Genomic DNA, 21,881 nt, shown 5'->3' on the forward strand with positions numbered 1-21,881 from the left:
AGCCACCAGTTGCATTCTCCTGGTACAGTTGTGAAGTGGCTGCGCAGTCCCAGTCCAGTTTTTTAGCCACGCCTGACTGCCTTGTACTCCGACGCTTCTTAGCTCTCCTACGAGTCCTCCCCCTGGCTCTGTTTAACTTACCCACTTGGGTTTGTTTTAGTACAGTATTATGTTCTGGTTCCAATTCTAATTCTGAGGTATCTGCTTGCAAAACCTCCGAGCAACTCTCCGTGGACGATGACGATGAATCATCTAAGTTAGTGGATAAATCAAGACTTAGATCTGACCCTTCACTCTCCTCCTCCTCCTCATTCACCTCACTATCGTCCTTATCATCGTCGTTTCCAGTAAAAAAGCAGTCATCGCTAGGTGAGCCAGTAGTTAAGGGCAGGCAGTTGCTCCTATTATCAGCTTCCCCCTTATCTACCCCCTCAATCATTATTTGAGGACGATTTTGGGCTCCATCGCAAGTGTTATCCTTACTGCCATTTTTAACCTTATTCGTTTTGTCTGCTAGGTTGTCTCCTGGGCTGTTGTTTGAGAGAGGTATGTCTGTTAATTTCTTATTACCAGGTGCTTGCTGTGTCACTACAGCTTCATCTTGCAAAGTACTCTCAGATGGTTGGTTACCCCCCTCTTGTGCCTTACTCATCAGGGCTTGCTGTGTATTCTGTGTATTCTGTGTATTCTGTACTGGCATTGGCTCAACCTCCAGAGCGTCGTTCCCCCCCTCACTTCCAGGCAGTAAACTTATCTGTTTTATCTGTTCTAATCCGGTTGTCTGCTCCCGTACTGCTGCTTCTGGATGTTTCTTTTTATTATCAACCTCCTCTTCTAGGGGAACAGCGAGGGGCAAGATGGCCGCCGACAGACCGTAGGAGGTAGCAGCTCTCTACCACTCTCCCATAGCAATGTGCTAGAAACCTTGGTCTAAGCGATGAAAAGGTGGTATGCTGCGTCCCAGATGCTGAGTAATGCTGAACTGTTGTGGATGTAGTCCCAGTTTGAATTATATAGTGGGATGTTTAAAGACTATATTTATTGGCTTGATCAAGCGGAGTGGCCCTCGACACGAGTGTATGCTGGCTCTGAGAAAAGGCCGAGCACCTTCTGGCGGATATTTGGCTCAGCGTTAAAAGAGACATTCCAGCGTTTTCAGAATAGCTGGGATACAGCAAGGCGAGTCATGGCTCCGAAGGTTTTTGAAAGCTATTAAGGATATGACTGGAAGAGAGGACGAGGATGTGCAGGGGAGTGACTCTAAGATACCAGCAGCAAATCTCAGGGCGAAGGCTCGTCACAGAGCTCAAGCTCAAGCGCGGAGGGAGGCTGCCAAGACGCGCGAAGAGGAGAAGCTGTCTGCGACGGAAAAAAGAAAGCAGAACAAAGAGGCAGAAAAGAGAAAAAAAGAGATACCTGGCAAAGGATCCATTAAGAATACGGATGTTGGTCCCGAGTCTTCAAGGGAAAACAGTCTGCGGCAGCCGACATTGTTCGAATCGTTCCCGGCACTTAGAACTGAGAACGCGCCCATGAAGGCTACTGGGTCGATCGGTTCAGCTGATTCTGCTGGGATTACAGAGCGGACGACTCCTTTGACGGATGTAACCGAGGCTGTGCTCCTAGAGGCTGAGCCGGAGACAGAGGGTGACGTCAGCAGGATGAGGAGCGAGGCACAGACCGGGGCTGCAGCTGCGGTGAGTCAGGGAGAAGAGCTGTATGAAACGGAGAAAGCTGACAGCAACTCGCGGAGAGAGACGGCAAGCGAGGCAGCGGCCCTGGAGAGTGAAAGTGGAACAGCCGGCCTGGACGTAGAGGAGGTTGATAATAATTTTGGTTTCTAATTCAAAATTTTGTTTGGGGTATGTATACTCAAGACCTGAGCAAAAGTATTCAATTGTTTTGAGTTTATTCTATGTGTGGAGTCTAATGGTGTTTCTGTTTTCTGGTTTGAAGGAATGAGGAAATAGTTGTTTGGGGAAACTTCCATTACTGTGTGGAAGAAGTGAGAGATTACAGTATTCTTTTGGACGTATTTGGCTTTCTTTCATTAGTGAGACTTACTGAGAGTATGCAAATCAGTTTTGACCCTCCTCCCAATAGGAACAGTCCAGCCCGAACTGCCAGGGCAGGTCCTCCCTGGAAACAAGCATCCTAGGACCGGTCCTTCGAGTACCTGGCTTGGCAGTTCGGGCTGAACTGTTCCCACAAGGTACAGGGTCAAGACTGATTTGCACATGCCTGGGTCCAAACTGGGGTGGTGTGGTGAGCAAAAGAATGATGGATTTAACCCAGATGGATGTATGACGTTACTCCGCATACCGTTACAACTACCTACCATTACAACGCGACCATTACAACGCATACCATTACAACGCATAGCGCTTTGGGGCGCTGGATAGTGGTAAGTATAATTTACTATTCTAACTCCAGTCCCCGTGGACCCTAGGGAAGGTGTTGGATAGTAAATTATACTTATTCCCTATCCTAGAGCGCCCCCCAGCGCAATGCGTTGTAATGGTATGCGGAGTAATAGTCGCGTTGTAATGGTAGTGCGGAGTAAAAGATCCGTTGTAACGGGTGTATACCAACCCAGATCCTTGGGACTGGGGGTGAATGTTTGCATTGTCCCGTATTCCGTCATCAATTTGTTTCTTTTGAATATGTAGAGAAATATGAAGCACACTTTACCATAGAAAACATTTCAGATATCTTCGAAAGAGGGTAATGATCTACAATCACATTTTTGTTTAGCTCCCATAGATCTACACTTAGGGGCCGATTAGGATGGCCGTCCGCCATCCTCACAGAAATTACCCCCGCCACATTAGGATGGCTGGGGGGTCCGCGGCGGACCGTTAGGCCATCCGCCGCTTTTCCGCCGCGGTCGCCTTGCGACCGTGGTGGAAAAGGTCTAATATGGTGGCAGTGTCTATCAGACACCGCCAGCCATATTAGGATGGGCTATGGGGAATGCCTTCCCGCCACAGACAGGCATGCGGAGACTCCCTGCGGGTGCCCATTGCGGACCCCCTGGGACTTTGGGGGGTTGGGGGGTGCAAGATCTTGTCTCCAACAGGCCTGTTTGCGGTCACAAAGTACCGAAAACTACAGGATGTCTCCTTTTCTTGGACAAAGGGCTCAACTGATGCCACACCAAGAGTCCAAGAACTGAGATGCACATTCTGGGGGTCAGGAACTTACTCCTGCAGAGCACAGTAGTGATTAGGCAGTACAGTTACAGGCCAGAAAGCCAGTCAGCTGGGCAGATGCAGGGAGTCCTTTGAAGCTTTTTATATCTGTGCAGCTCAAAACAGGAGGTCAATAAGCACACATATCATGGGGACAACCTCTAAATATCAAATACGTGCCTCACCAACATTTGAAGAGGTTGTCAATTGTATGGGCCTTTACATACAAAGTTCTTCTCAACAGTGAATGCATTTTAGAACACACTGATGTGTGTCCTATTTTTACCTGTATATATTTTTCAACTATGCTTTAGACAGAAAAAGAGGGTCCTGTTACTTTAAAGTGTCAACTAGAAACGCAAATGCTGATCTTACCTAAATGAAGATGGTCGGCTTAGTAATCTAACAAGTGAAAAAGAGAAAAGGAGCTGGAAAATATAGGCACTGAACACATAGAGAAAAGGAACTTTTCCTTGAAAAGCTCAGTTGACAGATTTTCACATGGCTATTTATTGGTGCAAACCGAGGATAGATATCTGTTTGCAAGTTGAAGAAATAAAGATGACTCTGATTTTGTAATATGATATCCTAACACTTTCACTAATTGACAACCATAAATCCCAGAACACAAACCAGACATTGCCATGAAGGTACTGAGTCCTACACAAGACCTTTCTTATAGTGGTTGTAGTCTCCACTGGAACTCATGTATATATCAGAGAATTATGGAAAATCAATGGATGTGGTCCACTGCTTGATGACACATATTAACATAAGAAAAATAGGAAAATATTGAGGACCATTTATTTTCCTATTTTCTACACTCTAAGTAAGGGCCTAGTTACCCCTTGTGTTGCACAGTAATGATGCATAGTAAATCCACATCTAAACGTTATGTTACTGTAGGTAACACCAAATTACTACAGTTCAGTTATGAGCTGTATCCAATGGAATGGGGAATTACCATGTTCAAATGGATTTACCGGTAGTAAAACCACACGGAATTCTCAATTATATGAAGTTTAATGCATACATTTGCTGCTGATGAAAAATGTACGGGGAGCTGGGTGTGGGTGCCAGGGGCTGTGGGGAGTAGGTGAGGGAATGGGAAGATAATTCCAATTCCAAAAATTCTTTATTTCGGTCATATAGACCATAAAAGAGACAGTAAAAAACAGTACATACAGTAAAATACACATTATATTAAGAAAATTACATATTATAAAATACTCCATCCCGGCGTAGGAATAATTAGGAAGCTGGAAAGTTCAAGAGGGTTCAGCATATATTTTTTTTCCTAATCAGCCATATAGCCATAAGAAATTTCGAGACGGCAAACACAATGTGACCCAGGGTACTGGTTTTCAGGATCCTATATGCCTGTGCGTACTCTCTGAACCCTAGATTTTTACAGAGTGGTGCTATCCAGCGTTTCCTAGGCCTTTGGTAGGCGAGGCACACAAACAGGATATGAAGGTCGTCTTCCAAGTGGGTTTTACAGCACGGGCAAAATTTATCGGCCGTGTTAGACCACTTGGATGTAAAAGTTTTAGTAGGCAGTGTGCCAAGCCTCCATTGTACAAAGAGTTTTCTCGCCAGGATGGGAAAAATAAAATCCATAAAAGGTTCAAAAATATATGAATTTTTGGATTCTAAAAATCGCAAAGTAAGGGTACCACTGTGTTGCGCATTTGCCAAGAGTGCAAGAGACCTGTCCTTAAAATTTTTTGACAGGGCTTTGCGCGAGATTGCTTGGCAGCCTCGCGCTGGGTCCTCCCAAAGGTCACAAAGATTCATTGTAGTCAATTCATTTTTCACAGAGGCAAGCCAAGGAATTTTTCCCCCACAATTAAGGCTCATGACGTGGGTAAGGTCCTCCCTATAATGGTGCAGTTCATTCGTGGACCAGAGCCTGTGCCAAAACTTCACTGGTTTGGACACAAGCTCCTCTGCAATAGGGGGGAGCCCCAGGTCCATTCTCGAGGGCAGAAGTGGCGTTGCACGCGGAAGAGTCAATAAGCGCCTTAAAAAACTATTTTCAACTGTAGACAGGACCTTCGCCGCTTTATGCCCCCAAAGTTCACAGCCATAAGTGGCCGCTGCCTTGGCCTGGGTCCTGTAGGTTTCAAGGGCCGGGCTCACAGGCTTAAAGGACGAAGAATTGGCCACCTTCAGAATTGCACCAGACAGTTGAGACAGTTTTACCCTTGAGCGTGCTATCTGGTGGTCCCAAGATAAGTGTTCCTGTAATGTTACCCCCAGATATATGAAGGTGGACACCCTTTCGAGACTGGCCGTCCCCAAGGTGGGATTAGGTCTTGTTTTAGTGGGTGGATTAAAAATCATGTACTTTGTCTTCCCTGTGTTTATCTCCAACCCGTGCTGAGCACAGAAAAGATCAAATCCATCCAGGATCCTCTGAATCCCCATGGGGGATTTGGAAAGAAGGAGGGTATCGTCGGCAAACATAATTGCCGGTACCCTCCTTCCTGCCAGGCAAGGGGCGTCGTTGTTGTTGACATTTTCCAGGTGGGAGATGACATGGTTGATGTACAAACAAAACAGGGTTGGTGCCAAGACACAACCCTGCCTCACCCCTCGAGAAACGGGGAACCTAGATGATAATTTGCCATCTTTCCCACACCTGACCTGCGCATAGTTGTTCTCATGCAGCCTGACTAAGATGTTAAGTAGCTGGGGGGGAACTCCCAGCTTTTCCAGCACCTCCCACAGCTTCCTGCGCGGGACTAGGTCAAAGGCTGACCTCAGGTCCACGAAGACCATGTACAGTCTTCCCCCCTCGATGATCACAGTCTTCCAGTAAAGGAGGACAAGGCGGAAGATCTGATCCATGGTCGACGTGTTCTTCCTGAAGCCAGCCTGCAGAGGACTCAAGATGTCATTGTCCTCTACCCAGTCTAATAGATGGTTCAAAATAAGACGCGCAAAGAGCTTTTGGGGGACATCTATAAGGCTAATTGGCCTATAGTTAGTTGGGTTCAGAGGGGAGCCTTTCTTATGGATTGGCACGATTTCGGCCCCTAACCAAGAGGGAGGAACCACCATACCTCCTAAAATAGCGTTAAATAAAATAAGAAAGTACGGGGCCCAGATGTCGGGATGGTACCTAAACAAATCACCGGGTAGCTTGTCCAACCCCGGTGCCTTCCCCAGGGCCAGACACTCTAGTGCTGTCTTCACCTCACCTAGAGAAAATTCCAGGGACATTTCTGAGGGACAGGGGAAATCCGCCGCCAACCCATCGGGCCATAGTGTGGTTGCATGGTACAACGCTCCGAAATGGGCCTCCCAAACAGAGGGGGCAATGTTAGGCTCTACAGCAGGTGTGAGCACCCCAGTGCCGTTGTTAACCAGAGCCCAGAACTTCCTAGAGTCTCTGCACTTCAGGGCTTCAAACAGTTCCTGCCAGTGGTTCCAATCCCACTCAGCCCTAGCGCTGGCCAATGCTGACTTGTACTCCCTCCTCAGGGTTGCAACCCTCTCCCTATCACTACCTTCTTTGATGGCTGAAAGTAGATCGGATTTAATTTTCCTACAGGTAGGAGTGTACCAAGTCGCAATACGGGTAGCTTTCCTTCTTAAGGGCACCACCGGGTTAAAAACGTCTGCAAGGTCCCTGACCAAAGTCTGGTGGATGCCGGAAAGTCTCTCATTATAGTCGGAGAGTTTAGGTTGACTAATGAGAGCATCCACCTCCTGAAGCATGGGGAGTGCTATACCATATAACTTATTCATGGCATTTTCATTATTGACCAGCTTCCCCCATTTTACCCGTCGTCTACTTGTGATGAGGAGTATATCCCCCTGGTCACCTCCAACACCAGTGGTTGCCAGCCCTACAGCGGCGGTTGGGTGCTGAATTTCCAAGAGGAGGGAATTGTGATCGCTATCTGTTCTAAATGCCACTCTAAAATCTTGCACTTTAGGCCATAAAGATATATCAATAAATATATAGTCCAGCCTGGACTCGTGCCCCTTTCTATTAAATGTGCACACCGATGGAGTATCGGAGGGAGTGCGCCCATTGCATGCCCTCAGTCCAAAGTTCAACGTAAGGGAGGTGAGTTGTATTGCCAGCGGAGACCATGCTTTAGGGTGAGGCGAGGAGGAGGGGGGAACTCCCCAAAAATCATCCTCAGCTGTAAATGGTCCATCCATTAGACCCTCGAGAGGTTCAAAATGGCAATTGAAGTCGCCTCCCATCACTAATTTCAAGTCCGCTGGTAACTGACCTAGAAAGGATGAGAGTTCGACTAGGGTGGTAGATTCACTGCCCACAGCAACTGGTCGAGAGTAGACATTTACAATTGCCCATGACCCTTTACCAGGCCAGTTGAAGCGAACACACTGGATGTCCTGGGAGAGAGTATCCACACTTTCCACCTGACACCCAATGTGACTCGCCACCCAAATTGCCAGCCCGCCCGAAGGTCTCCCCCTACCATTCCATTTTGCCGGGATTTCATAAATATCATACCCCCTCATATAATGCGGTTCCCTTGCCCACGTCTCCTGTAGGAGAAGAATGTCACTCCCATCAACCAGGGTCTCCCACTCCGGAGTACCCACCTTATTCATAATACCCGCCACATTCCATGACTGAATAACCAGCCCTGAGCCTCTGGATTGCGGGGAAACTTCACTTGGTGGTAAACCTTGGGGCTGTGGGGAGACTTCGCTTAGTGCGGACACAGTATCGCATGTGTGCATTGCCAAAGCACCCAACCCAGATGTGGTAGGCTGCGAGATGGATGGTACAGCACACTCCTCCTGTTGCGATATGGGAAGAGAGCTTGGGTAGAGTGGTTCCTGTACTTGCATTTGGGTACATCCCTCGGAGATCCCCCCCTCATTGGGAAAATCCTGGATCTTTGCCTCAGCTACAGGGTTCAGGAAGTCCATCCCTCTAACTGCGATCACATTGGGAGATTTTACAGAGTGTTTAAGTATAACTCCCCATTGTGGTCAATCAACATGGTCCAGGCAAGAAAATCTGTTCTGGTGAACAAAGTTACCAAGAGCGGGGATTGGGTTATGCTTGGGTCTGTACCGTGAACCATCAATTGCAAAGCCCACTCTAGTCCAGCCCTGCTCCCTCCCTGTGGGTAGGTTGGTCACATGTGGATAAAAATTTGAGAGGGGCACTAGTTCTATATTTGACTTATCCGGCCTTACCAGCCAGTTGCAGATGTAGGGGGCGACTAGTGGGCTTTTAAAGCTAATTATGACACAGTCCCCAGCCCTATTCTTGGGAGTGACTCCAATCCATGGAATCCTTCTAACCATTAGGACATCGCCTTTGATATTGGGTGGGAGGGGTCTGTTAATGTTGAGCCAACTAATTACCTTATTACGGAGTGAGTCCTGTGGCTCTCTGCTACCACCAGTGAGCTCAGGAACTCCCACCATTATTGCTGTGTAGGGCACAGCCTCCGGAGGCAGATTCACCACCCTACGCCTGGTATTAGGACTGGTAATGTGACCAGAAGGTGCATTAGTGTCACGCCTCACACTCCTTGGTTCAGGTACTACTGGTGGCTTAGATCTTCTTGGTGCGGGGATAGGGGGCCTGCGGGTTTGTGAAGGAGGGAGTGGGGGGGCATGATTAACTACAGTGCTATTTAGTACCCCCGTCTGGGCCTGTGTGGATGTTTCAACAGTAGAATGACCATTCCCCACGGGTTCTCGAGGAACCAGCTGTGCGCTTGCATCCAACCCCCCACCAGAAGTGTTTCGCATATGCGCACTTTCTATAGCTGTGAGTCTAGCGACTATAGAGTCTAATTTTACAGATAGCGGTTCCAACAAGTTCTTGAAAATGACCGTAAGTGAACTAATTAGAGCATCTGCAGGGTTGGGTAGGGGCCCTCCAAATATGAATGGCCCTAAGCACCCTGGTTCAGCTGCGACAAAAGGTGAATCTAATTGGTCAGACTCAAAGCCCAAACCAGTACTATCAAAAGATGCCGACATGTCCGTGCTGGCATCCAGTGTTAGAGTAGTCGTATCCACTTTAGCCCTTTTTGATCCTGTAATCTCTCTTGACCTTTTTCTTTTCGGTGCATGGGACCTTGCACGACCCACAGAGTCTGTTGCCAATAGGGCCGGGCCCTCCTCCAATGACTCAATTGATTCCACACAGTTCACATACGGAGTGGTTTCCACTACCCCGGAAGGACACAAGGGCTGACTGTCCCTTGATTGAGTTGTCGGGGTCCTAAGTTGTTGGAGCACTGACTCGATAGTCTCATCAATGCTATCCAGGAGTGATAGGTGAGTATTATGGAGAGTTATTGGAGTAGTGGCATCATTTGACGGAGAAACCAGAATTTCCTGAGACAAATTTTCAGTATTCGCCTCAAGCAGTGTCTCTGTCACTGTGGGATTTTTCCTCGCTGCAGCGCTAGCTTTGGGGAAGAAATTTTCTAGAGTGTTAGCATGCTGTTGGGCAGACTTACTCCGGGATCCTCTGGAAGCCATGGAGGTGATTCGACACGAAGAGCAAACTTGGGAAAGCAAGGGCAGATATCACAAGAGGCCAGGAGTGAGAGGAATGGCCCGGTCTGGTCTCTTCCGGCCTCTAACGGCCTAGAACGGCCCGCTCTTTGCCCGGTCTTAGCCCCGGACGCTCCCGCGCGCTCCCGCGCAGCGTCTCTCTCTGATATATATGGGCCAAAGACCAATGGGGCGTGTTGTAGGAAGGTGGGGGCGGGGCGTTCAGGGAGAGCGGGGCCAGGTGACTCAGCCTCCGGGACCGGGACTCCTGGGAAGGCGAGTCCCGGTTCGCGCTCGCAGCCCTGAAGCCTCACACGCCCCCACAGAGCAGCCAGGCAGGAGACCACGGGCAGACGGTGAAGGTGAGATGATTCCGCAGCGGGACCCGCGGAGCGGGTTCCGCAAGTCGTAGGCTCAGGCAGCCCTTAGAAACAGACAGCACCGGCCAGGAGCAACAAGCAAACAAACAGCGTCCCACGAGGAGAAGGGTCCAGGTGCCTTTAAGGTTGTAGGAAGGTGGGGGCGGGGCGTTCAGGGAGAGCGGGGCCAGGTGACTCAGCCTCCGGGACCGGGACTCCTGGGAAGGTGAGTCCCGGTTCGCGCTCGCAGCCCTGAAGCCTCACACGCCCCCACAGAGCAGCCAGGCAGGAGACCACGGGCAGACGGTGAAGGTGAGATGATTCCGCAGCGGGACCCGCGGAGCGTGTTCCGCAAGTCGTAGGCTCAGGCAGCCCTTAGAAACAGACAGCACCGGCCAGGAGCAACAAGCAAACAAACAGCGTCTAAATATCAAATACGTGCCTCACCAACATTTGAAGAGGTTGTCAATTGTATGGGCCTTTACATACAAAGTTCTTCTCAACAGTGAATGCATTTTAGAACACACTGATGTGTGTCCTATTTTTACCTGTATATATTTTTCAACTATGCTTTAGACAGAAAAAGAGGGTCCTGTTACTTTAAAGTGTCAACTAGAAACGCAAATGCTGATCTTACCTAAATGAAGATGGTCGGCTTAGTAATCTAACAAGTGAAAAAGAGAAAAGGAGCTGGAAAATATAGGCACTGAACACATAGAGAAAAGGAACTTTTCCTTGAAAAGCTCAGTTGACAGATTTTCACATGGCTATTTATTGGTGCAAACCGAGGATAGATATCTGTTTGCAAGTTGAAGAAATAAAGATGACTCTGATTTTGTAATATGATATCCTAACACTTTCACTAATTGACAACCATAAATCCCAGAACACAAACCAGACATTGCCATGAAGGTACTGAGTCCTACACAAGACCTTTCTTATAGTGGTTGTAGTCTCCACTGGAACTCATGTATATATCAGAGAATTATGGAAAATCAATGGATGTGGTCCACTGCTTGATGACACATATTAACATAAGAAAAATAGGAAAATATTGAGGACCATTTATTTTCCTATTTTTTACACTCTAAGTAAGGGCCTAGTTACCCCTTGTGTTGCACAGTAATGATGCATAGTAAATCCACATCTAAACGTTATGTTACTGTAGGTAACACCAAATTACTACAGTTCAGTTATGAGCTGTATCCAATGGAATGGGGAATTACCATGTTCAAATGGATTTACCGGTAGTAAAACCACACGGAATTCTCAATTATATGAAGTTTAATGCATACATTTGCTGCTGATGAAAAATGTACGGGGAGCTGGGTGTGGGTGTCAGGGGCTGTGGGGAGTAGGTGAGGGAATGGGAAGATAAGATATGCCAAGGGAGAGCTTTTAACGTTCTACCATGACTGACAGAAAATCGGGGGATGATACTTGGTTGGCGCTGTAGCTAAAACCACATTCAATTTTACTGAGTAGAATTATCAACTAAGATCGGGCCCAGTGATCCAACACCAAATTGAACTACGTTGCGGAAACACCAGCCTATTGGTGATCAGGTAGAATGGAATTCCACATGGCAATTCTATTCCTCCTGACTCACAATCAGGACCTCACTCATCCCCAACAGTGATGTGCAAAATTCACATAATTTGCTTTTGCATAATTAATATTTTGGCAAAATTACGCATAATTACACATAATAACGTGAAATCCAAAACTGGCATTCGGTGCTATATTCTAAGGCAAAATACATCTTTGTGTCCACTTTGGACGTGAGGATGCATTTTGCATAAGAAATAGCGCAAAAACAAAACCTCTTTGAATCAGAGTCATTCACACACACACAGATTTTTCTCAAGTGTCAGGGGTGGCTGCTCTGTTACCTAAAAGCCCCATGGATGAAAAATAAAATGGTAATAAAGTTATTTTATTACTTTTTTACTTTTCATTCACCCATCCCAAACCGAGTGTCAAGAAGGAGCAGCCCATGCTGAGTGGCAGCAGCAGGGAGGAGAGTGAGCTGCCTGGGCACTTCAGTTCAAAGTGTGCATGTCTCTTTGGCCGGTTGTCTTGTGTCTAACCTCTCTAACCTGTCTTAAGACATCTGGGTTAGACCAAGGACAGGCCTCCAGTGCTCTCTGGAGCATCAAGCTTCTCTTATGCTGGTTAACAGCATGAGAGCCGCACCAGGATTGTTTAAGGGAATTGGCTGTGTCCCACGCCGATCACTGGTTGCAGCGAGGAGGACGTGTCGTATGTGTAAGATATGTGGCTTTTTATTATTTTACGCATGCAGCACAATAGTGCATGTAGCTATGCACCATTTCCCCGACCCTACTACTTTCATTAGATGCCAGCCACCACTGTCAAGCGATCATAGTACGTTTTTACAGCTAACTGCATATTCACCATAAAAGTTTACAGCTCACAGTGAGTAATGACGTAAATTGGCATAATACCATAATAGCGGTAATTTGCATAACACGGGTAATACAAAGTAATGGTCCTTACAAGAGAGCAACACAAATTTCTCCCGGCCCTACCACCCAAAACACCCTCATTACAAGTGGCCCATAGCAGCATCCTTACAGGATAGAGTGACACCACTCTCAGCCTTTATGAGAAGCCCAATGTTTCCAGACCTGGAATTACTTGGACTGAAAATACCAGACCCAGTGATCTCAGGAGTAGAGACACCAGACTTAGAGGTTTGTGTGGTGCGACTGAGGTGGTAGCTGGCTGCTGCATCTGTGGCCCCAGCCCACACTCCTTCTCTACAACAGGGGCAGCAGCAAATTCTTCCACGGTTTTGCCGTCACTATGCCTTCCCTCCTCCTTCTTTGTCCAACATCATTATGGCTCCAAAAATAATCCCTGCATGTATTTAGCATCTACTGCAAGCCCATTATTTTTATTGGAGGCAAGCCATCTTCAGCTCCCAGGTCAGACAAAGGATAATTCCTTGACTAAATATACTTATTCTTGTACATGTCGGGGGTGCCTTAAACCTCTTACCCCCATAAATAATAGTTTCAAAGCGGTCCTATTTCAAAATATTCAAGGGTAGTCCACATACCAGGTCATACTCTTTGGGGATTTTCAGCAGCAGAGCCCTGCACCCTTTGTTACTGGACTGGATGATGTTCAGCTCCTGGTGGTTCTCCAAGTTGATGCTTCGGAGCACAGCACTCCTGGCGTCCAGCACACGGAGCAGTTTTCTGGACTGTAACTGCAGGAACACATGGCGCCGGGGCTCCTTTGCACCTTGCCATTCCATAGCTGACAGGAAGAAACATGAGGTTTTGCATGAGCTTGAATGAGTTGTCAACGTTTTTCTTCTCACCCAAAGGTATTTAAACGTTTCAATTATTTACTGCACTGATGTGCTGTTTGAAATCACAAATGCCTTATTGATATAACAAAAATAACTTATATGAATCCACCCCAAAAAAATATATATATATGTATATATATATATATATATATACACATATGTATATATATATATTCACTGAAAAAACCATAGGTTATAGACCATATATAGTTAGGAATTAGCATTTACAAAACCTTGAAAATTCACTGAAAAAACCATAGGTTATAGACCATATATAGTTAGGAATTAGCATTTAAAAAACCTTATTTTACTCACACAAAACCATTGAAATTCCATATATAGTTAGTTGCACTAACTATATATCGCGCACCCGCAATCCACTGCTGATCATGTCACATATTACATCATTCATGACATGGTCAGTGACATCACTGATGACATCACTGATGACATCTCAAATGACATCACTGATGACATCACTGATGACATCTCAAATGACATCACTGATGACTACATCCAGTGACTGTATAATTCTGTAAAGTTAAAATATGTCTTACATATTGAAGAATGAGTGGATGTATAAGTGTCTTGATGAAGGATTTAGTAGGGGCATGGCTGACTGTATGAGTGACTGATTAAATGTGTCTCACTGAGTGCATGGGTTAGTGACTAAACTGTCTTAATTTGTGCATCATTATGTCTGTTGTTCTGTAAACTGCTGCATGTGTTGATCATTAGCTATATGATTAACTGTATGGGTTATTGATTGGTTGCCCAAGCATTTGTATGGGAGACTGAGTGTGTGTGTGGGTGGCTCGGAGGTGTATGACTCTCTGCATAGATGTGTGAGCAGTTGATTGACTAGATGTATGGGTTCAAAAGTGCATGTGGAAACAGCTGTATGGGCGGTTGACTGTGTGCATGAGTGTATTGGTGAGTGAATGGATATCTCAGTGCTACATGTCAAAGTAAGTACATATGTAAAACACAGTACATGTGAGAGTTGACATATATAAATAACTGTGCATAAGAGCCAGTGAATGTGTGAGTGGCTGTATGGATCATTGTGAACTTGTATCCAGGATTGTATAAGTGAGTAAATATGTTTTAGTATATGTTTGAATAAGTAAGGTGTGTATAACTGTATAGTTGAGGAAATGGAGGTGTGATTGATTCTTTGCATGACTGACTAAGTGTCTGAGTAACTCCATGGATGAGTGACAGTCTATGAGTGTCTGTTTACACTGAGTGTATCTAAGGTTATATTAGAGTCTGAAGAGGTTCATCGTATTATCACATGAATGATGTCATCAGTGATGTGATCAGTAATGTCAAATGAGATGTCATCAGTGATGTCATCCGTGATGTCATTTGAGATGTCATCAGTGATGTCATCAGTGATGTCATTTGAGATGTCATCAGTGATGTCATCAGTGATGTCATTTGAGATGTCATCAGTGATGTCATCAGTGATGTCACTGACCATGTCATGAATTATGTAATATGTGACATGATCAGCAGTGGATTGCGGGTGCACGATATATAGTTAGTGCAACTAACTATATATGGAATTTCAATGGTTTTGTGTGAGTAAAAGAAGGTTTTTTAAATGCTAATTCCTAACTATATATGGTCTATAACCTATGGTTTTTTCAGTGAATTTTCAAGGTTTTGTAAATGCTAATTCCTAACTATATATGGTCTATAACCTATGGTTTTTTCAGTGAATTTCAATGGTTTTTTAATAGCAAATATCATAAGCTGTCGAATGTCAAGTACGTGGTAAGTGAAAACATTTTCGTGTTTATGCACACTGATCTGCTTTGAATGGTGCCCCCCCCCCTCATTTCTATTAGGAGTACTCTCTCTTTGCACATAGTGAAGAGTAGTTAACGCAGGCCTTTGCCCCCGTTGTAATACGTCGTGCCTGCTTCTCTCTCCATTTGATTGATTGTTATCCAAGTATTTACTGTTTTAGAATTGGTTCTCTTTGGTTCATTCTCTATTTACAAACAAACACAGAGTCGCAATACTCTGTTTAGTCTTTGCAGATAACGAAAAATCGTGTAAAAAAAAAAAGAAAAGTAATCGAGCAAAATCAGTAGGCCACTAATGGGATCTCTTTTTGACCTCGCTAAAATAGAAACATTAGGAACAACCCCTCATGACAAATACAAAACTAGTGAGATGAACTGAACTCCACACAATGATGGCTGCAAAACAGCTCGGCTCCGCCACCCACCCCGCCCAAAATAACGATAAAGAGCGGCTGCCATGATTGGTTGCGGAATGAACACGACGGAGCTACGAAATGGTGCTGCTCTCATGCTAACCCCAGCTTCAGTCTGAAACATCCAGAAACACTGTAGACTACCAATTCGATTAGTTCCGGTAGCGCCCCAATGTAACCCGGTAGAGAAGAACTAGCCCTCCCCTCTTTGACTGATGGTTCTTGTTGCCTGTCCCTTCTGTTGTCATTTAACAGAACTATTTAGCCTGCTGAAAGGGGTTGTGTTCCGACCGCTGGTTGGTGGAGACATTTTGACTATATTCTGGACCTGCGTTGTCGCGTAATGCGTCATATGACGCGCCGCGTTAGCGCATTCGGAAGTCATCCGGGGCGCGCAGCGCGTAACGTAAGCATAACAAGTCATGTGACTTGTTAATAAAACTTTTCATTGGTTCATTTGACTTTTCTTATTCTAATGATGAAAGGCTTGGTCATATGACCTAAAAATTACGCTTTTTATTACTTCCGAACATTATTTTTTCTTAAATATATGTTATAATGTTCCAGGTTAATGTACTTTCCCGGAAAATTTACAACTGTCCTGCAAGTAAAATATATTCTTTTTTCGAGAAAAAGAGCGTTTCTTCGTCCCATGACGGAGCCGTTGAGCAAAAGAGGGTCGACCTGCTGTCTTAGTCGCCGATACGCCTGAATATGAGATTCTTATCGATCACTTTATGTTGCAGGAGTAGAAAACACAACAGCCCTTGACCATTTATCTTTACTGCGTTCCTTCGTATTATACCTTTTACCCTTCATGTAATTGGTCTGCTTTATTTCACTTGCCTTTTAATGATTCTAATACAGTGACTATTATTAAAAACTTTACCAATGTATATACTACTACCATGTTTTCTTTTAAAAACCTTTATTGTGAAAATTTCATTATACAAATACGAGCCTATAACCACGTGGGCCGGCCACGGAGCAAACTGTAATCGTATATGATGAGTAGACATTTACACTGTAGAGGAACGTAACGGGCGGGCCATTAGGTTGCAAGAACTAAGGTGTCTAACAGTTACGGAATCGGTGGACGTACATTTTATAATTAAAATACGACAGGGCCAGTTACAATAAAATTATCTACATATACATTTGCGGGCAAGTACCATGGGTGACGTTAATTCGAACTTTCAATAGTACAGTAATCAATAACACATCAGAACTTAATATCAATAGGGATGTCGAAATATTCAATCAATTCTCGTCCCCGCCCGCCATGTGCTTCAAAACTGCATACGTATCTCGTGATTTCAAGGTTCTGCAACCAGTACACAACAAGGAGTTACGAGTCCCATTTATTCCGGCGCCATTTTGGGCGAGGACGGGCAGGTCCAGGATATAGTCAAAATGTCTCTACCAACCATCGACTATGATGATGTTCATATGCTGTATTTATTAGAGTAACACTCATCTGTCCACATGAAATTAATTTGCCACAATCTAAACATGTCATTTTAATCTTTCCAAAGTTCTTCTAAATATTTGGGACCGTTTCCCTTGCCTCTGATGCTGTCAGTGCCACTTCTTTGATGAATGTACTAGCAGGTCAGGGGTTCTCCTCCAAATCTCTCTTTTATGCAGCACTATAATTAATTGGTGCCACCTCTCCATATGACGATGCATGGTATAGTTACCATAACTATATTTTTTTTCGGTTCCTCTGGAGAGTTCATCGTGGCAGATGAAGCGTGTAACGTACCGGACATTTACCTTTTTTTGCATGTACAGGAAAGGAAAAAAAATCGAGCGTCCGAGTTCTAAGGTGTCCCAGGGCCATTTTAGTGGACCAGGCCCAAATCCAAAGAACAGGCCGCCATTTTGAGAGTCCTGTTGCAGCCGCCTGTCGCTGTAGCATCAAGAGCAGCCGAAACTCAGCTGAATGGCAACTGAAACGGTAAAGGGGCGCCCCACTACAGCAGACGAGCCTCCACCTGGGAAGGCCCGTTCACGCCGCCTACCCCCCCCCTTCGGGCACCCCACGCCGTTATTCGGAGCAGTATTGTAGGATGGCCACACCAGTGCGGCAACTTGCTAGACATCACCTCGGTGGTAACCGAATCTCAGCCCCTTGTAGTGTCTCCTCTTCAGAAAATATTCTTGCGCTACCTTTGCCCCATTCACACATCGGTCCGCTACTGACGCCATCTCACAGGCTAATGGGGCGCCCCACGCCGAGTTTCAGCATTGTAGGATGACCACACCAGTACAGCAACTTGCTAGACATCACCTCGGTGCCATCCGGATCTTGGCATCTCAACGCCTAGTGGTATCTTCCATACAGAAAATATTGTTGCGCTGCCTTTGGCCCCATTCGCACATCGGTCCGCAACTGACACCATCTCACAGGCCAACAGGGCGCCCCACGCTGACTTTTACCATTGTAGGATGGCCACACCAGTACAGCAACTTGCTAGACATCACCTCGGTGCCATCCGGATCTTGGCATCTCAGCGCCTTGTGGTGTCAGTCAGAAAATATTGTTGCGCTGCCTTTGTCCCCATTCGCACATCGGTCCACTACTGACACCATCTCACAGGCCAACAGGGCGCCCCACGCCGACTTTTACCATTGTAGGATTGCCACACCAGTGCCACAACTTGCTAGACACCACCTCGGTGCCATCTGGAACTTGGCATCTCAGCGCCTTGTGGTGTCTTCAATTCAGAATATATTGTTGCGCTGCCTTTGGCCCCATTCGCACATCGGTCCACTACTGACGCCATCTCACAGGCCAACGGGGCGCCCCACGCCGACTATCAGCATTGTAGGATGGCCACACCAGTACAGCAACTTGCTAGACATCACCTCGGTGCCATCCGGATCTCGGCGCCCCACTGCAGATGAAGTGCCTCTCAACTATGAAACCACCACGGTGACATCTGGATCTTGGCGCGTTGTGCTGCCTTCGGCCTATTCGCACATCGGTCCGCTACTGACGCCATCTCACAGACTAATCGGGCGCCCCACGCCGAGTTTCAGCATTGTAGGATGACCACACCAGTGCACCTTACTAGACACCACCTCGGTGCCATCCGGATCTTGGCATCTCAGCGCCTTGTGGTGTCTTCTATTCAGAAAATATTCTTGCGATACCTTTGCCCCATTCACACATCGGTCCGCTACTGACGCCATCTCACAGGCTAATAGGGCGCCCCACGCCGAGTTTCAGCATTGTAGGATGACCACACCAGTACAGCAACTTGCTAGACATCACCTCGGTACCATCCGGATCTTGGCATCTCAACGCCTAGTGGTATCTTCCATACAGAAAATATTGTTGCGCTGCCTTTGACCCCATTCGCACATCGGTCCGCAACTTAGACATCACCTCGGTGCCATCCGGATCTTGGCATCTCAGCGCCTTGTGGTGTCAGTCAGAAAATATTGTTGCGCTGCCTTTGGCCCCATTCGCACATCAGTCCGCTACTGACACCATCTCACAGGCCAACAGGGCGCCCCACGCCGACTTTTACCATTGTAGGATGGCCACACCAGTGCCACAACTTGCTAGACACCACCTCGGTGCCATCCGGATCTTGGCATCTCAGCGCCTTGTGGTGTCTTCTATTCCGAAAATATTGTTGCGCTGCCTTTGGCCCCATTCGCACATCGGTCCGCTACTGCCGCCATCTCACAGGCCAACGGGGCGCCCCACGCCAACTTTCAACATTGTAGGATGGCCACACCAGTGCGGCCACTTACTAGACACCACCTCGGTGCCATCCGGATCTTGGCGCGTTGTGCTGCCTTCGGCCTATTGGCACATCGGTCCGCTACTGACGCAAACTCACAGGCCAACGGGGCGCCCCACGCCGACTTTCAGCATTATAGGATGGCCACACCAGTGCTGCAACTTGCTGGACACCACCTCGGTGCCATCCGGATCTTGGCGCGTTGTGTTGCCTTCGGCCTATTCGCACATCGGTCCGCTACTGACGCCGCCTCACGTGCCAACGTATTTTCTCCGCATTTTATACCCTATGCCGCATAACAGGTCATGTGACTTGTTTATAAAACTTTTCATTGGTTCATTTTACTTTTGGTTTCCTAATGATGGAAGGCTTGATCATATGACCTAAAAACAACACTTTTCATTGGATGAAAACTTTTTTTTTTTCCCAAACGATGAAAGCCCCACCTTGTTTCTGGATGTTTCAGACTGAAGCTGGCGTCAGCATGAGAGCACCACCATCTCGTAGCTCCGTCGTGGTCATTCCGCGAGCAATCATGGCAACCGCTCCCCACCAGAAGCCTACAGGAGTCGGAGGCCCCCAAAACTTTTGATAAATCCTCAAGGCGGAGGGGACGCTTTCGAGAATGGGGTCCAAGACCTAGCAGACAAGCGTCCGATTTCCAAGGTGTCCCAGGGCCATTTCAGTGGACCAGGCCCAAAAAGGAAAGAGCCTGCCGCCATTTTGAGAGTCCTGTGACAGCCGCCTATCGCTGCACCGCAAGAGTGGGCGCAACTCAGCTGAATTGCGGCTTTTGACACAGTGGACCAAAAACGGACGGAATGGCAACTGAAACGGTAAAGGGGCGCCCCACTACAACAGATGACACTCCACCTGGAGAGGCCCGTTCACGCCGCCTCCCCCGGGGCGCCCCACGCCGTTATTCGGAGCAGCATTGTAGGATACCAAAACCAGTGCGGCAACTTACTGGACATCACCTTGGTGCCATCGTTCTGCTGTCTTGGAACTATCGCACAACAGTTTGCTACTGATGACCCACCCCCCGCGACGCCCCACGCCGGAAATCTGGACGTTGTGCTGCGTTGGGACTATTCGCACAGCCGACCGCTACTTCGTTGTTTTTCCCTAAATTTTTTTATATGTTATTACTATTTTTGTTTTCTTGTATATATTTATAAATTATTAAAGTTTTATAATCTTACTACTTTGTCGGAGTGCTATATATTTTTAATGTGACACATAATTGTAAAAACTTTGATGTACAAAGAGTCATCCCTGGAATCTTCCGCTTCAGGCTCGGTCCCCTCCCCAATCACAATACAGGATGGTTTTCAGATAATAGGAACGCTTCTGCTGTGACGAATCTCATCGAGTGTGGGCCTTGATCTACTATAACTCCTTTGAAGAGGGGTGATTCTTTACAGCTGGGGCCATAAACTACATCTGCAGGGCTAGCTGATACCCTAGGACCAGCCTGGACAATCGGACACAGAGGAAAAGGAGTGTCAGAGGGTGCGGTAGTGAATAGGGCGAAGGGGAGGTGTCGGGCGGGCACAGGGTGTGATTCTCAGGGAAGAGCAGCGCAGATGGGGGGAGGTTTATTACCCATGCATAAGACAGAAAGCGGGGGTGACCACTGCCTGGGGGAGATGCTTGCGAGGGTGGGGAGACATGCTAAGGATCGACAGCGTGCAGAGAGTGGGTCTGGTCAAGGCATCTAAAATGGCTGCCGTGCACGACAAAAGTGTGGCATTTGAAAAAAGACAAGATGGCGCAGACAATGTTTTTCAACACTTCCTGATTTCCTTCGAATCGAACGTTAACAGACGTTGGGGCATATTACCAAAGTTAAGCGATATTTATCCCTAACGATGCTTAGCAACGATTTTTTTACCGCTAAGCATCGTCAGAAATTATCGCAGATAAACCTTGCTATTATCAAGGTTTATCGCAAATACGATAATAAACGACCGCAATGCATTAATATCGCTGAAAACTCAGCGATATTCATGCATTACCGAGCTAATGCTCTTAGCCATGTTATCCACCTCCCATTAGATAACATGGCTAAGAACTGCTCAGGGCAGGTGCTAGCTTTTGGAGATATTCGCGCTTATCTCGAATATTTCCAAAAGTTGATAATAGGAGATAGCGATGTTAGCGACTGTTTCCAGTCGCTAACATCTTGGCACGCCCACTTTGCATGTCATTAGTGATAAATATCACTCACATGCAAAGTGGGGCCCAAGATGGTCGCTATCTCCTACTAGCCGTCGCTAACTGGTGTTAGCAACAGCTAGGTAATACAGATATAATTTTATCTCCGCGAAGCGGAGCGCTGTTACAGATATATATCTTGTTTTTGAACGTTAATTTCTCAAAATCCACTGAAGCACATATATTGAGACCTAGCAAAGGCACATCGAGCTACCAGTCCCTACAATTTTGCCAAGTTTCGTGCAAATCCATTCAGCCGTTCGATTA

At 46.6% G+C, this 21,881-nt stretch overlaps 1 protein-coding gene across 2 annotated transcripts in view; it reads right to left on the reverse strand.

Moving 5' to 3' along the window:
* The window catches only part of LOC144826531 (dual oxidase 1-like), a 1,074,750-nt gene that overhangs the window by 362,399 nt on the left and 690,470 nt on the right, over positions 1-21,881 (reverse strand). For both annotated transcript variants that reach the window (XM_078684961.1, XM_078684960.1), the window contains one exon: positions 13,152-13,354. In XM_078684961.1, coding sequence (XP_078541087.1) covers positions 13,152-13,354 — 203 coding nt within the window. The remainder of the gene's footprint in view (positions 1-13,151; positions 13,355-21,881) is intronic.

Source organism: Lissotriton helveticus, chromosome 3_2 (genome assembly GCF_964261635.1).
Source record: "Lissotriton helveticus chromosome 3_2, aLisHel1.1, whole genome shotgun sequence".
In the NCBI taxonomy this organism is placed as follows: domain Eukaryota; kingdom Metazoa; phylum Chordata; class Amphibia; order Caudata; family Salamandridae; genus Lissotriton; species Lissotriton helveticus.